This window comes from Prionailurus viverrinus, chromosome B1 (genome assembly GCF_022837055.1).
Source record: "Prionailurus viverrinus isolate Anna chromosome B1, UM_Priviv_1.0, whole genome shotgun sequence".
NCBI lineage: Eukaryota > Metazoa > Chordata > Mammalia > Carnivora > Felidae > Prionailurus > Prionailurus viverrinus.
In genome coordinates this window covers 119,997,853-120,013,170 of record NC_062564.1, presented here as the reverse complement: position 1 = coordinate 120,013,170, position 15,318 = coordinate 119,997,853, and the positions used below count along the sequence as shown (strand labels likewise).

The window sequence follows — 15,318 nt, the reverse complement described above, 5'->3', positions numbered from 1 at the left end:
GAAAAATTATAAAAGATATAATAAAAGAAAATTTCCAGGTTGAGTTTCTAGATTGGAAGTGCTCACAAGTATAACTAGCATAACAACAATAACAACAATAAAATCCACTCATTTTCAAATTTTTAAATTTTAGATTATCAGAAATAAATCCTAAAAGCTTCCAGAAGCAAACAAAAATAGTCCTATACAAGAAAACAACAATTAGAATGTAATTACATTTTAAAAACAAAATATTAAAAGCTAAAAGATAATGAAAAAATGTTTTCAAGATTCTGAAGGAAAATGATTTCCAACCTAGACTTCCATACACAGCCAAACTATCAAGTAACTGTGAAGACAGACTTTGTGTATCTGCATGCTTACAAGTTCTCCAAAATGTTATCTTCTACATACCCATTCTCAGGAATCTACCGGAGAAAGTATATCAGCAAAAGTGGAAAGTCAAATTAAAAAAAAGAAAAACATGGGTCCAAAGAAACAGAGTTCCATATTTAATCCAGAAGAAAAAAGAAGGGAATACTTAGAATTCCTAGAAGACAGATGAAGAAAATTCCAAGAATAATAATAAAAGGAAGTTCCAGGTCAACAGCTAAGTAGAAGTTCTAGAGAGTGACCAAGCAAGATCAGGGAGATGAAAAAAATAGCTCTAGGAGAGAGCGTTTTGGGAGATAGCAAAAATTAAAAGAATAATAATAGTAACAATAAACAAGGGATAGAACACCTAGTGAGTGTGACTAAATGTAAAAGGTATTTCAAATATGTCAGAAAGTTTGTACAGGATTTAGAGGAAGCAATTATTACTCTGAGTAATACAGAAAGTTGTACAAGAAAGGAAATATGATTTCAGCATACCATGTGATTCAGCTTTGAGTAGTATTTTCATAATATAATAACGTAAACACTGAATACTGAGTTAACAAAAATGGCCATTGGACAACACTGCGAGGGCAGAGGGAGGCAAAAATGTGTGTGTTGGGGGGCAGGCAGGGGTCATCAGAGAGAATCATGTAGAAGAGAAATATCCTCATCCTCTAGGTTTGAAGTCAATAGGCAATACATCAAACTGCAAAATTAGAAAACATCAGTAGAAGCATGTTATTTGGGAAAATAAAGATAAATAGAAGAAATAAGTAAAAGTTAAAAATGATTGATTCTGAGGAATAGAAAATAGGAATAGAAATAGGAAGAGCTGGGCAAAGGATTCTATTACTTTCTGGTAATATCTGAGCTTTAAAATTATTCATATGTGGGGCACCTGGGTGGCTCAGTCGGTTAAGCGTCCGACTTCAGCTGAGGTCATGATCTTGTGGTTCGTGAGTTCGAACCCCAATTTGGGCTCTGTGCTGACAGCTCAGAGCCTGGAGCCTGCTTCGGATTCTGTGTCTCCCTTTCTCTCTGCCCTTCCCCCACTCATGCTCTGTCTCTCAAAAAATAAACATTAAAAAAATTTTTAATTAAAATTATACATATGTATTACTTTGATATAATGTGCAATTTAAAAACAATAGAATATTTATATTATATATTATATATATTATATAATATTTATATTAAAATAATTTGTAAAGTCTAATCCATTTATAAATATATAAATATACACACAGAGAAGTTTTGGAATGCATATAACTGTTACTAGTGACTCTCTCTGAGTGATAAGGTTATAGGAGTTTTGCTGGTTTCTTCTTTTCCTACAAAGATTTGTATTGTTATTTTAACAAGAAATACACTTTTTCTTGACAAAATATTTTAAAGTATTTGCTTACCTTAGCTGATTTTTCAATACTTAAGCCTCCATCCAACTTAAAAAGAACTGTCATATTATATCCAGTCTGGTTTCCATGTCCATGAGGCCACCACGTTTCTATAGTAGCATTCTTTCAAGAAACAATTTAAGTCATTCTAAGTAATCTGTGGCATATTTTCAGCAAAATAATATAGTCATTCAGAACATTATATCAATGTATCATAGAGTCAAGCACAGAAATTCTAGGTTCTATGTTATGCCAAATTATACCAACTCATAGATAATACTTAAAAATCAACAGGCTAGGGGCACCTGGGTGGCTCAATCAGTTAAGTGTCCAACTTCGGCTCAGGTCATGAACTCAGAGTTCATGAGTTCAAGCCCCATGTCAGGCTCTGTACTGACAGCTCAGAGCCTGAAGCCTGCTTCAGATTCTTGTCTCCCTGTCTCTCTGCCCCTTCCCCGCTCACACTCTCTCTCTCAAAAATAAATAAACATTTTTTAAAAATTAAAAAAAATCAACGTGCTAGGTGTTTAGCATGGATTAATATACCAAAAAGGAAAGGAAATAACAGAATAACATGGGTTATCAGAAAAACAATTCTTTTCATTTCTAATACTGAAGCTTGTTTTATTTTGTATTCTTAACATTTAGAACTGGACTTTGAGGTTGACTCTCCTTTTAAGCCCAGAACTAGAAACTGTTTTGAGTTCTTACTGTATCCAAACAGTAACTGAATGTTGATTTACTCCATCCTATTCGGTTCACAATGATCAATTCCAGTAATAACAAAAGGAAAAAGAAAAGGAAAAAAAAAACAGCCCACTTTTACTGGTGAAAGATCATGAGTTTAGAATTAAAATTCTGTTTGTAAAATAGCGCCAATATTCAAAATAATTTACAAGTACCAATTATAATCACTGTGTTTAAACATAATGCTTAGAATGTATTTTGGATTCAGGATGCCACAAACAGTGCAGAAAAGTTAAAACACAACACACTTGCCTTCTTGAGAGGAAAGGATGTCAAATCACATATTCTCCATTTTCTTAATCTTAAAATTTGGAAAAATCATTCCTTAGCTCATAACACACACACAAATATGAGAGGTTAAAAGTGAAGGAAAAATGGGAAAAGTACATTTTTCTTTCATACTCAGTCCCTTCTTTCTAGTCATTTCTTCTGAACAGTATTGCTCTTCATCTAGTGGTTCTGAGGAAGTACCATCATTCACCTTATTAATTTTCACAAATAGCTCAACAATCCTTTCCCCAGGTTGAAGTTCAATGCTGTACGTCTGCTGTGTTTGCAGTTTAGGAATGGCTACTATCACTTGACCAGAAATTGGCTTTGGGCTGACAACATCAAAAGAAGACTCTATTTCAAGATTCCACCCCTGGGTATGGTTATCTAAGACATAGAGAAAAAAAAAAGAAAAGAAACATATATATATATATACATATACATATATATATAACACTTATATATATATGAATATATATATAAATAATATGCTAAGCATTATTGCTGCACTCCTTAGGATTCATTGAAGAAAATACTAAAGCAGCTTCTAAACTAGTAAGCATTCCACAGATGCTGTCATGATAAAAAGTTCAGTGGAAATTCTCATTTAATCTTCATTAATTCAGTTTTGGTTTTTTTTCATCATTCATTTTGAATAATAACCAATATTATAGATTTTATAGATACCTCTAAAAATGTTACAATCATAAGTCATAAAAAACTTTATAAATAGAATGTCACAAATGAAAATGTAACATAAATTTTCTAAGACTGATACATGTTTGCTCCTTTTTGTAAAGTAAAAATACAGTTTCTTAAGGCATATAATAAGATATAAACTTAGATGTAGTAGAATTAACCAAATGTGAAAAAACAGAGATACACAGTTGAGCCTTGAACAACATTGGTTTGACCTGCATGGGTACACTTATATGAGGATTTTTTTCAATAAATATATTGGAAAATGTTTTTGAGATTTGTGACAATTTGAAAAAACTCATAATTGAACCACATAGCTTAGAAATACAAAAAAAAGTTAGGCATTATTGTAAGAGTGCAGTATATAATACATATACAAAATATGTTTTAATCAACTATGTTATTGGTAAGGCTTCTGGCCAACACTAGGCTATTGGTAGTGAAATTCTGGGGGAGTCACTGGGGCTCCTGACTGGCTCAGTCAATAGAGCATGTGACTCTTGATCTCGGGGTTGTGAGTTCAAGCTCCACATTGGGCTTAGGGATTACTTTTAAAAGAAGTTACACGTGAATTTTCAACGGTGCAGGGGGGTCAGCACCCTAGTCTCCATGTTGTTCAATGGTCAAGTGTTATTTAATCAAGAAATATTTGTATGTGCCATGTACTCTGCTAGGTGATGAGAATTAAATGGTGGCCAGGATAAATATGGCCCCTGACTTCATGTCTAATGGGTCTTCATGTCTTAGACTTCATGTCTTAGACATGTCTTCATGTCTAAGAGTCTAATGGGATATAGACAAGTACAATGGTGAGATTATACCAGGATGGGAGATATATGAGGTTATTCTGAGAAAACATTCACAGGAAGAAAGGTCACCTAACTTATAGAGGGTGAGGGAAGGCCTTTGTGAAAAAGCAGTATGTAGCAGAGCCCAGAAGTATGTCAAGTTCAAAGGCAGATGACAAGTATTCTAGGCACTATGAGAAGCAAGGGTGAAGAGCCATGAGTGAGGAAGAACAATCATTAACAAAAACTTGAGCAATAATGAAACTGGTAAGGGAGATCAGTGTGACTGAGGAAGTAAGCAGGGTCCAGCTCATGCTGGGTCGTGTGAGGAGTTTGGGAACTTCACCCTAGATCAATGAGGACCCACTGGAGATTTTTCATCAGAAAGGGTAACACGATCAGATCTGCATTTAAAAAAAATTACAATGAGGGGCGCCTGGGTCGCTCAGTCGGTTAAGCACGGGACTTCAGCTCAGGTCATGATCTCACAGTTTGTGAGTTCGAACCCCCTGTCCGGCTCTGTGCTGACAGCTCAGAGCCTGGAGCCTGCTTCAGATTCTGTGTCTCCCTCTCTCTCTGCCTCTCCCTTGCTCACACTCTGTCTCTCTCTCTTTCCAAAATAAATAAAACATTTAAAAAAATCTTTTTAAAAAATGACAATGATACAGCAGGATAAAAATGGAAGAAGCAGAGAGACGTGAAATTTCTATCTGTGCAAAAAGGATAGAAAGCACCACTTGGAAAATCTTGGAATGGAGACGAGGAAAAGAAAAAGAAAAGGTAGCAAGGCTGAAAAGGAAGGTCATGGGGAGAAAAGATGAGACAGCTGCCCTGAAGAATGAGACTTAGGGAGTGGAGTCTGAGAATGGGTTAGAATGTTTCAGGAGGTTTCGAAGTAGCATGTTATATTATGTGCAATATAACACCTTCCTCTATCATCCATTAAATTCACATTGTTTAATGTCGCCAGAATTGAATCTGTGCATTTTAAAATAAGACAGCATGCCAAAGCAGGATTTGGGCGAGAGCAAAGTAGAAAAGCAGACCCATATTTTTTAGGTTACACAGGAGACACCAGGGATGAAGTACCCAAAAAGGCTGGATAGGCAGGCTGTCAGAGCCACCAACGAAAGTTCTCATTCCTTCCTGCCACAGAAAGGGAGGACGTGACTGGTACAGATGCAATTAGCTTTCTATGATCTATGGAAAGAGACTGAAGAAGTTCCTGCTTGAGGGCTTCCGTTTTCCTCTGTGAAAAAGGGCCAGGAAACGGTTATCAGCTGAGAAATATCTTAGAGACTCTTCTCCCACAAATAAGGAGGAGGGTTCGATTATCATGGCTCTGCCACAAATGAAGAAAAAACATGTGTGCTGATCAATGACCAAAGACTTTATAACTGACATTCTTTACAAATGTACAACCACACCAGACCTATTGTAAAGATGGTCATACCACATCCCATCATCTGCATCTCGTATCAGCCAAAAGTACAGATGGGTTGGATGTGCACAGAAGTAAAACTAATCCTGGACTTAAGAACTATTTTTACTTATTAAATGATTCATTCTTAGGAACATTACTCAATGAGCCCTGAATTAATTTGTTCTGATCCAGCCAATTCTGTAGTTTACACACCCACAGCCTCCAAGTTTTTCTAAGATACAGTAAAATATATCAAGACAACCACGCTTATTTGTTAAAGATACTTTTCTCCTACCAAGAACATATGAAGTCTCTCAATTTTCCTTTTACAGCACCTTTATTGTTTTTAAACAGAACCACACACTATAATCTTATCTGAATGTATTGATTTTCTAAAATATCCCTAAATCTTTGACAACTACATGACCTCCCCATCGTATTCTGTCTGGCTTCCCTTACTATCTCTTATTTCAAGAAATAATAATAGATAACATTGACCCAGAACTTCCTACGAACTAGGCACTGTTTTATGCTCTCAACATGTATTAACTTATTTAAGCATCACAACACTGCTATAAGGTAAACTCTATTATTATAATCATTCTATAAATGAGAAAACTGAAGCACAGAGGAGTTAAGTAACTTGCCCAAGATCACACAGCTAGTAAGCTGCAGAGCTTGGATATGGACAGTCTGAAACTGTCTATATAGAGAGTCTATATAGAGACTATATAGTTAACCTCTAAGTTATGCCAATCATATCCAAACAATTTCCCCAAAAAACATGTCTTATTGGTGTTCAAGATTTTTACAGTAGGGAGGAGGTTTAATTATATAGGGGAGCATTTGTTTTAATGATATCAAGTGATGATAGATATATCTTTTGGTGAGTCTTTAACCATAACAGCACAGATTCATAAAACTTTTGAACTAGAAATATGTTGACAGATCACCTAGTCTACTTTCTGATTAGTGTTTGATTCCCTCTAGACTACCGGCTGGCAAATAACTGGTCCTTGGGCAAAATATAACCTACCTCCTGTTTTAATAAATAAAACTTTATTGGACTGAATTGTGTTCCCTACCTCCCCAAAATTCATAGGTGGAAGCCCTAACCCCCCAATATGATTGTATCTGGAGGTAAGGTCTTTAGGAAGTAATTAAGTTAAATAAAGTCACAAGGCTGAGGACCTAATCTGATAGGTCTATGGCCTTATAAGAGAAAAAGATCTACCTCCTTCTTGTCCTCCCTCCATCTCTCCTTCCTTCCTTCCTTCCTTCCTTCCTTCCTTCCTCCCTCTTTCCCTTCCTCCCTCCCTTCCTTCCTTCGTTTTCCTTCCTTCGTTCCTTCCTTCCCTCCTTCCTTCCTTTTCTTTCTTTCCAGCACCCCAATCATGTGAGGACACAAACCAGGAAGAGGGCCATCACTACAAACCCACCAGCCAGCACCTTGATCTTCGCTTTCCCAGCTTTCAATGTCTTGTTGAGGCCACCCGGTCTATGGTATTTTGTTAAGACAGGCCAAGCAGGCTATGACAATAGCCACGCTCATTTGTGTACATGTTGTCTTCTGTTGCCTTTGCACTACAATGGCTGAGTTAAGTAGTTACAACAAAGACATTTGGCCCCCCAAAAGACTACAACGTTTACTATCTGAATCTTTACAGAAAAAGTTCACCTAAAATATTTCCCCCAAAAGACTATTCTAATCTAATATCTGTAATGAAAAAAAAAAAGCCTCTACCTCACAAAATAGCCTTCCCTTTTGCTAGCCTTGACTATTGTAAAGTCATTCTTCACATTGATTTGAAATCTCCTTTTCTTTAATTTCCACCTGAAGATTTTAGTTCTGCCCTCTAGGTACCTCCTACCAACTAATAACCACCAAGTTTGAGCTGACTCCTCGGACGTTTCCTATTACTTCCTCTTCAGTGGAAAATCAGCTGCTTCTAAGGGCCTCTGACAGGAAGACAAATAGTGTAATTCCCAAAGGTTACTGGCAGTCTCTATTGCTTCTAACACAGAAAGCTCTAAAGTAAATCATCAGTTCTCTGGGGCTCATCTAGTTAAGTTCCTTAGGTGCCACTAACTGAAAAAACTAAGGCTGCAGAATGTAAAAACCCAATATGAAGACTTACAAGCCTATCGTGTTATCAGCAGATACACTATACTAACATATTTTGCCCTCTCCTCTTCTTACAAATGGAATACAACCTTTCCTTCCAGAAGCCCTGGAGAATTTAAGTAATTTAGTTTCACAAAGCACATGTAGAGTCTTAAATCATCAATAATTTTCCTGGTATTACCTGGTCACTTCTTTTTACTTGCTACTTTAAAAAAAAACTTTTTGGGGCGCCTGGGTAGCTCAGTCGGTTAAGCGTCTGACTTCGGCTCAGGTCATGATCTCACGGTCCGTGAGTTCAAGCCCCGCGTTAGGCTCTGTGCTGACAGCTCAGAGCCTGGAGCCTGTTTCGGATTCTGTGTCTCCCTCTCTCTCTGCCCCTCCCCTGTTCATGCTCTGTCTCTCTCTGTCTCAAAAATAAATAAACGTTAAAAAAAATTTTTTTTTAAAAAACTTTTTTTTTAAATGTTTATTTGATTTTGAGAGAGAGAGACAGGGCGCAATCAGGGGACAGGCAGACAGAGAGGAAGACACAGAATCCGGGCTCCAGGAGAGCAGGCTCCAGGCTCTGAACTTTCAGCATAGAGCCCAAAACGGGGGCTGAACCCCCAAAATGTGAGATCATGACCTAAGCCAAAGTCAGACACTTAACTAACTGAGCCACCGAGGTGCCCCTACTTGCTACTTTAAAAATATATAATCCTGTTTCTAGTTTCTAGAAACTTTCTAGTTAAGGGGAGCTCCCTTTTATAAACTAAGACCCATTTTTAGGGGCACTGAGTGGCTCAGTCATACACATATATGTACAATGGAATATTACTTAGCTGTCAAAAAGAATGAAATTTTCCCATCTGAAACAATGTGGATGGAGCTAGAGTATATTATGCTAAGCAAAATAAGTCAGTCAAAGAAAGACAAATATCATATGATTTCACTCACATATGGAATTTAAGAAACAAAACAGATGAATGTAAGCAAAAGGAAAAAAATGAGAGGGAGACAAACCATAAGAGACTCTTCCTTTTTTTAGTGTTTATTTATTTATTTTGGGGGGAGGGCAGAAAGAGAGGGGGAGAGAGAATCCCAAGGAGGCTCCACACTCAGTGCAGAGCCAGATGCAGGGCTCAATTCCACAACCCTGAGATCCTGACCTGAGTCAAAATCAGGAGTTGGATGCTTAACTGACTGAGCCACCCAGACACCCCAAGACACTAACTATAGAGATCAAACTGAAAGCTGCTGGAGGGCTGGAGGGGAGGTGAGCGGGGGATGGGCTAAGTGGGTGATGAGCACTGGGTATTACATGTAAGTGATAAATAACTAAATAATACTCCTGAAATTAATATTACACTACATGTTAACTAATACTTAAATAAAAACTTGGGGGAAAAAACTTGGAAAAATAAATAAAAATAAAAAGCTTTTGCACAAAAATAAAGAAGCAAGCTACTGAATGTGAAAAGATATTCACAAATGAAATCTCCTATAAGGGGTCAATATCCAAAATATATAAAGAACATATGCAACTCAACACCAAAAAAGAAGAAATAATCCAATTAAAAACAAGCAGAGGACCCAAACAGACATTTTTCAAAAAAAGACATACAGATGGCCAATGGGCACATGAAAAGATGGTCAACATCACTCATCACCATGGAAATGCAAATAAAACACAATGAGGTATCATCTCACACCTGTCAGAATGGCTAGAATCAAAAAGACAAGAAATAACAAGTGTTGGTGAGGATGTAGACAAAAAGGAACCTCGTGCACTGTTGGTGGGAATGTAAATTAGTGAAGCCACTGTGGAAAACTGTATGGAGTTTCCTCAAACAGTTGAAAATATAAATACCATACGATCCAATAATTCCACTACTGGGTATTTACCCAAAGAAGACAAAATCACTAATTTGAAAAGATATATGCACCCTATGTTTACTGCAGCATTGTTTACAACAGCCAAGATATGGAAGCAATCTAAATGTCCACTGATGGATGAATAGACAAAGAAGACACTGTATATATGTGTGTATAATGGAATACTACTCAGCCACAAAAAAGAATGGGCCTAGTGGGTACCATGCTAAGTGAAATGAATCAGACAGAGCAAAACAAATACTGTATGACTTCCTTTATATGTGGAATCTAAAACACAAAACAAAAGGCAAAAACAGATACATGAATACAGAGAACAAACTGATGGTTCCCAGAGGGGCAGGGGTTCGTAGGCGGGGTTGCAAAGTCGATAAAGGGGAGTGGGAGATACAGGCTTCCCATCACAAAATGAGTAAGTCACGGGAGAAAAGGTACGGCATGGGAAATATGGTCAATAGTACTGTAATAGTGTGGAATAGTGGCAGATGGTAGCCACACTTGTGGTGAGCATAGCACAACATGTAGACTTACTGAATCACAATGCTGTACACGCAAAAATAATGTAACATGTGTGTCAACTATACTTCAATCAAAAAATAAAATAAAAAATAAAACAAAAATCAACAAAAGAAGGAGACTAAAAAAATGCCGAACGATGCCTATGACTCCCCACCTCTCCTGAAGTGGAATGCAAATAATTCCAAAAACAGAAAGTACCAGGATGGGGACAGTTAAGAAGAAAAACTATTAAACTGCCTCCAAATCAGGTCTCCTTCCCTATCACACCAAGTCAGTTGTATATCCTCTCCTCATCCTGACGCATCAACTCTGGGCCCAAACAATAGGGGAATTCTATTAAAACAGGGTAGACAGGCAAGACTGACCTGTTTTCTCTACAACTTGAGGCCTCCCCAGGCCGAAAGACTCAGTGATGCCCTCGCTGATGTCCTGCTCCCTGAAGAAGAGACTGCAGTCTACGGTGTGTTCCATGTAACCTCAATCAGGCAGGAACCCAGAGGATGGCAGGCAGTGTGGTTCTGGCCACTGCCTCATTTTCAAATTTTTCCAAAGCTGATTCAGCGAGGTCTCTTTACCTTTTTATTGTAAGTTTATTTATTTATTTTGAGAGAGAGAGAATGAGCAGGGGAGGGGCAGAGAAAGCGGGACAGAGAGAGAATCCCAAGCAGGCTCCATGCTGTCAGCACACAGAGCCAACGCAGGGCTCAATCTCACAAACCATGAGATCACGACCTGAGCAGAAACCTAGGGTCAGATGCTTAACTGACTGAGCCACCCAGGCGCCCCCGGGGAGGCCTCTTTAAAAACAAACAAACAAACAAACAAACAGGGCACCTGGGTGGCTCAGTCAGTTAAACGGCTGACTTCAGCTCGGGTCTTGAGCTCATGGTTCAGGTTCGAGCCCTGCGTCAGGCTCTGTGCTGACAGCTCAGAGCCTTGAGCCTGCTTCTGATTCTCTGTCTCCCTCTCTCTCTGCCCCTCCCCATTTGTGTTCTGTCTCTCTCTCTCTCTCTCTCTCAAAAATAAACACTAAAAAAAATTTTTTTAATAAAAAAAAAACAAACATGAGTCTGACTTGGGTGGAAATTTGTACAAAGCATAGGCAGCTACACACCCAGAATGATGTGTGCTGCTTCTTCATGCAAACAACCTTCAAGACAACTCCAATTTGTGTAAATGTGGCCAATACGTTAACCTTAAAATTCTCTAAAATATGCCAGCTCCTTTTATATTCCTATATGGTCTACTTCTTTGTCAAGGTGTGGTCAGAAAAAAAAAGAAGACAGCTTGGGTTGCCTGGCTGGCTCAGTCAATAGAGCGTGCAACTTTGGATCTCAGCGTTGTGAATTCAAGCCCCTGTTGGGTGTAGAGATTACTTAAAAATAGCATCTTTTTTTTAAAAAAAAAAAGGCAAGAAAACAGCTTTATTCACAGTTGTCTAAGAGGGAAAAAGAAGTATAACACGACATGGAAGTAGAAAAATAAGACATAGCTGGGGCGCCTGGGTAGCTCAGTTGGTTGAGGGTCCAACTTCAGCCTAGGTCATGATCTCCTCATTCCCGAGTTTGAGCCCCACATCGGGCTCTGTGCTGACAGCTCAAAGCCTGGAGCTTGCTTCAGATTCTGTGTCTCCCTCTCTGTCTCTCTGCCCTTCCCCATTCATGCTTTGTCTCTCTCTCTCAAAAATAAAAAAACAGTAAAACATTTTTAAAAAAAGAAAAATAAGAGATAGCTGAGTTATTTTAATTCAAGTGTGTACACAACTACCAAAAAGATTCTCAAACCATATCCTAAACTTTAACTGATTATAATTAAGCTGCAAGTATCAATGTCTTTATGTAGTCATGTATCTAGCTTCAAGAAAAACTGAATTCTTCTATACTTATACCCTCACTTGGTTGTAATTACTGCCATAACTTACAAATCACAGGAAAAGAACCATGGAATGTCAAAGGCAGAAGAAACCTGGCAATCTCCTCATCACTTTGTAGATGAGGTTCCTGAGACCTGTAGAACCTAGCTCAGAAGCTCCAGAGCCAAAGGACAAATAGAGGGCCCAAGTTTCCTAGTATAATGTTCTCCACCTTGCATACATCTCTCACAGAAACACCTGCCAAAGAGAAAAACACTAGCAGGCACGCACGGATTGAAATCTGTATATGAGCAATGAGGAAAACCAAAAGCAAAAGTACTTTTATGATCCAGGAATCACACTACTGGGTATTTACCCAAAAAATACAAAAACACTAATTCAAAGGATACAAGCATCCCTATGTTTATAGCAGCATTATTTACAACAGCCAAGCTATGGAAGCAGCTCAAGTGTCCATCAACAGATGAATAGATAAAGAAAAGGTGCTCTCTCGCTCTCTCTCTCTCTCTCTCTCTCTCTCTCACACACACACACACACACACACACACACACACACACACACACTGGGAATATTACTCAGCCATAAAAAAGAATGAAATCTTGCCAACTGCAACAACATGGATGGAGCTAGGCACAATAAGTCAGACAGAAAAAGACAAATACCATATGATCTTACTCATATGTGGAATTTAAGAAACATAACAAGCGAGCAAAGGAAAAAAGAGAGAGAGAGAGAGAGAGAGAAACCAAAAAACAGACTCTTAACTATAAAGAACAAACTGATGGCTACCAGAGGGGAGGTGGGTGGGGGGATATGTGAAATAGGTGATGGGGATTAAAGAGTACACTTATCATAATGAGGAAAATAAAATAAAATGATAAAAAAACAAAGCAAAGGCCTTTCAGAATCTTAAGTCGAAATATAAGGTACATTCAATGTGAAACAAAGCATTTGGGGGAGAATGTAACATTAAAATGTTAGCCTCTTAATAAAAAAAGGGTCTGTGAAAAAGAACACTGATATCTACAAACATAGAGAATGTGTCTGACCCTCTCCTAATTCATAATTACATGTTGCCACAGTTTCTTCATTTGTCAAAATACCATCTTTGTAACCTAAACTATCTCATAAAAGCATAACAACAGTTATGGGAGCATCAAACAGTAGAAGTATATTTCCTGAATTATGTACTGTCTGTAAACCTTGACAGGCCCTATAAATTATACCCCAACCAAAAAATGCAAGATGGTAAACCTACTTAGAGGAACAAAATATATCCAAAGGTCATGGTTAGGAACACACGATGGCGTCTGGGGGGTTAAGAACTAGCAATGAAATGGAAGAACATTCGGGTCAGCATGGGAAGGATCTGCAAAGGATGATAGGTTGCTTATGTAAGATGAAAAAGATGCTTCATCTCATTGGGGGGAAAAAGCTATTCAAAGATAGCTGCCTTGATTAGCTTCACCCTGCTGAGCATCTAACAGCTCCTCCTTCTGCCCGCTTGCTCCTTACATCTTTAATAGGTGATGAAAAGCTGCAGTGAAGAAACAGTAATGACAACAAGCTGAAATGACCAAGCCACCGAATATTTAAATTCAAACATAGGATATTTCCCTGTGTTCCTGCTAGGATTATAGGACAGCCTTCCGCAGCTGCTTTTCAAAGAGCGAACAGCTTGCATTAGCCAGAAAGGCAGGCTCACAGTTAGTTACAACAGCTGTCTTCCCCTTCTTTACCAAGCAGCAAGATCTCCTTGCTTACTCAGCAGGACAAAATCCTCAAAGAGGAAACTAAAGCAAAAGAGACGCAAAGCAAAATCTCCCCCAAACAAGGATAAATTGGTAAATTCCAGGGCAAAAAAATCTACTCAGGCAACAAGGTAGCTAATCACAGGAGAGATCATTCAAGCAACTTACCTACCCATAAAGATGTTTTCAAGGGTAAATGCTGTTATTTGATGAATAAAGAAATTCAAAGAGGAATGAGAAAAGTGATGCAAAATGAATGCATTCAAAAAGATTGCATTAACCAAGATTGACAAATCTTTGCTTTATTGCAATATTATATTCACTATAGGCAAAGGGCTGCAATGACCTTCAACACAGGCTTCTGCTGGGCAGGCCGAGGTCAAACCAAAAGCTAAACTCACCTCTCCAACTCACAGGCTAGGTTTCTGAGTTGGAAGGAGTGGGTGCTTTAGGCTGAGGCAGCAAGTAAATTTGGATAGGGTGGGAGATGGCAGCATTTCTGGGTAGGATGGAAGCGCCTACACACAGGTCAAAGATGTACAGCTCACCTCAGCTCAAGAGGAGGGTTCACATACTGAAAACACCTCTGTGCTGGTTTTTTTTTTTTTCTTTCTGACTGTGGTAATGAAAGATTAAACAATGTAGCATTTCATCAGAACACATTTACATAATTTGGACTTAATGTGTGTAAGTAAGCTTATGAAAAGCTCGTAAGACCAGACGATCATCCTTGCCCAATAAATTTTGGGGCATAATGGGAACGATTCACAAATATTACAAATATGATCACACATATGAAAGACCTAGCATGCAGAAGATGTTCAACAAATGAATATATGTATCTCTTTCTCTCCCCCTCTCTCACTTTGTCTCTGGGTCTCTCGCACAGACACCACCACCAGCACCCACAGCTGCCACGCAGGGCGTGCAGTTTGGGCCACATCATTTGCTTATAAATGTCCTAATCTTTGGAATTGGGGCATCCACCCCTACCAGCTATCTTCTCCCTAACTCTTCTTCCCACACCCCTTGGAAACCCAGGTCCAGCCAGACTTTCCCCTCCCTTCCCCCAGCAGGGCATTCTTCCACCCCTTCCCTAGAGAAAAGAACAGGAGAATCTTGCTGGGTTTCTACACCCAGTAAAAAACAACTGAGCTTCCCTTTTCTGCACCAGAGTCAGTCTTTCACCGTCCAGAACACTGAAAATGTGGGTGCCTAGAACAGCTACTGCTATTTAAAAGCTGAGTTAGAGGGGCTCCTGGGCAGCTCAGTGGTTGAGCGTCCGACTTCAGCTCAGGTCATGATCTGACGGCTGGCTCATGGGTTCGAGCCCCACATTGGGCTCCGTGCTGACAGCTCGGAGCCTGAGCCTGCTTCTGATTCTGTGTCTCGCTCTCCCTGTGCCCCTCCCCTGCTCACACTCTGTTTCTCTCTTTCTCAAAAAAATAAATAAACATTGAAAAAAATCTTTTTTAATGATAAAAAAAAATAAAACCTGA

The 15,318-nt window shown here is 38.7% G+C and overlaps 1 protein-coding gene across 6 annotated transcripts in view; it reads right to left on the bottom strand.

Annotated features, from left to right (window-relative positions):
* Positions 1-15,318, bottom strand: part of MANBA (mannosidase beta) — a 112,608-nt gene that overhangs the window by 64,401 nt on the left and 32,889 nt on the right. For all 6 annotated transcript variants that reach the window (XR_007151507.1, XM_047855577.1, XM_047855578.1 and 3 more), the window contains exons 6-7: positions 2,980-3,155; positions 1,764-1,874 (exon numbers count right to left, since the gene is read on the bottom strand). Coding sequence is in view for 5 of the 6 variants with exons in the window: in XM_047855577.1 (XP_047711533.1) it covers positions 1,764-1,874; positions 2,980-3,155 (287 nt within the window). In the remaining variant the exon portion in view is untranslated. The remainder of the gene's footprint in view (positions 1-1,763; positions 1,875-2,979; positions 3,156-15,318) is intronic.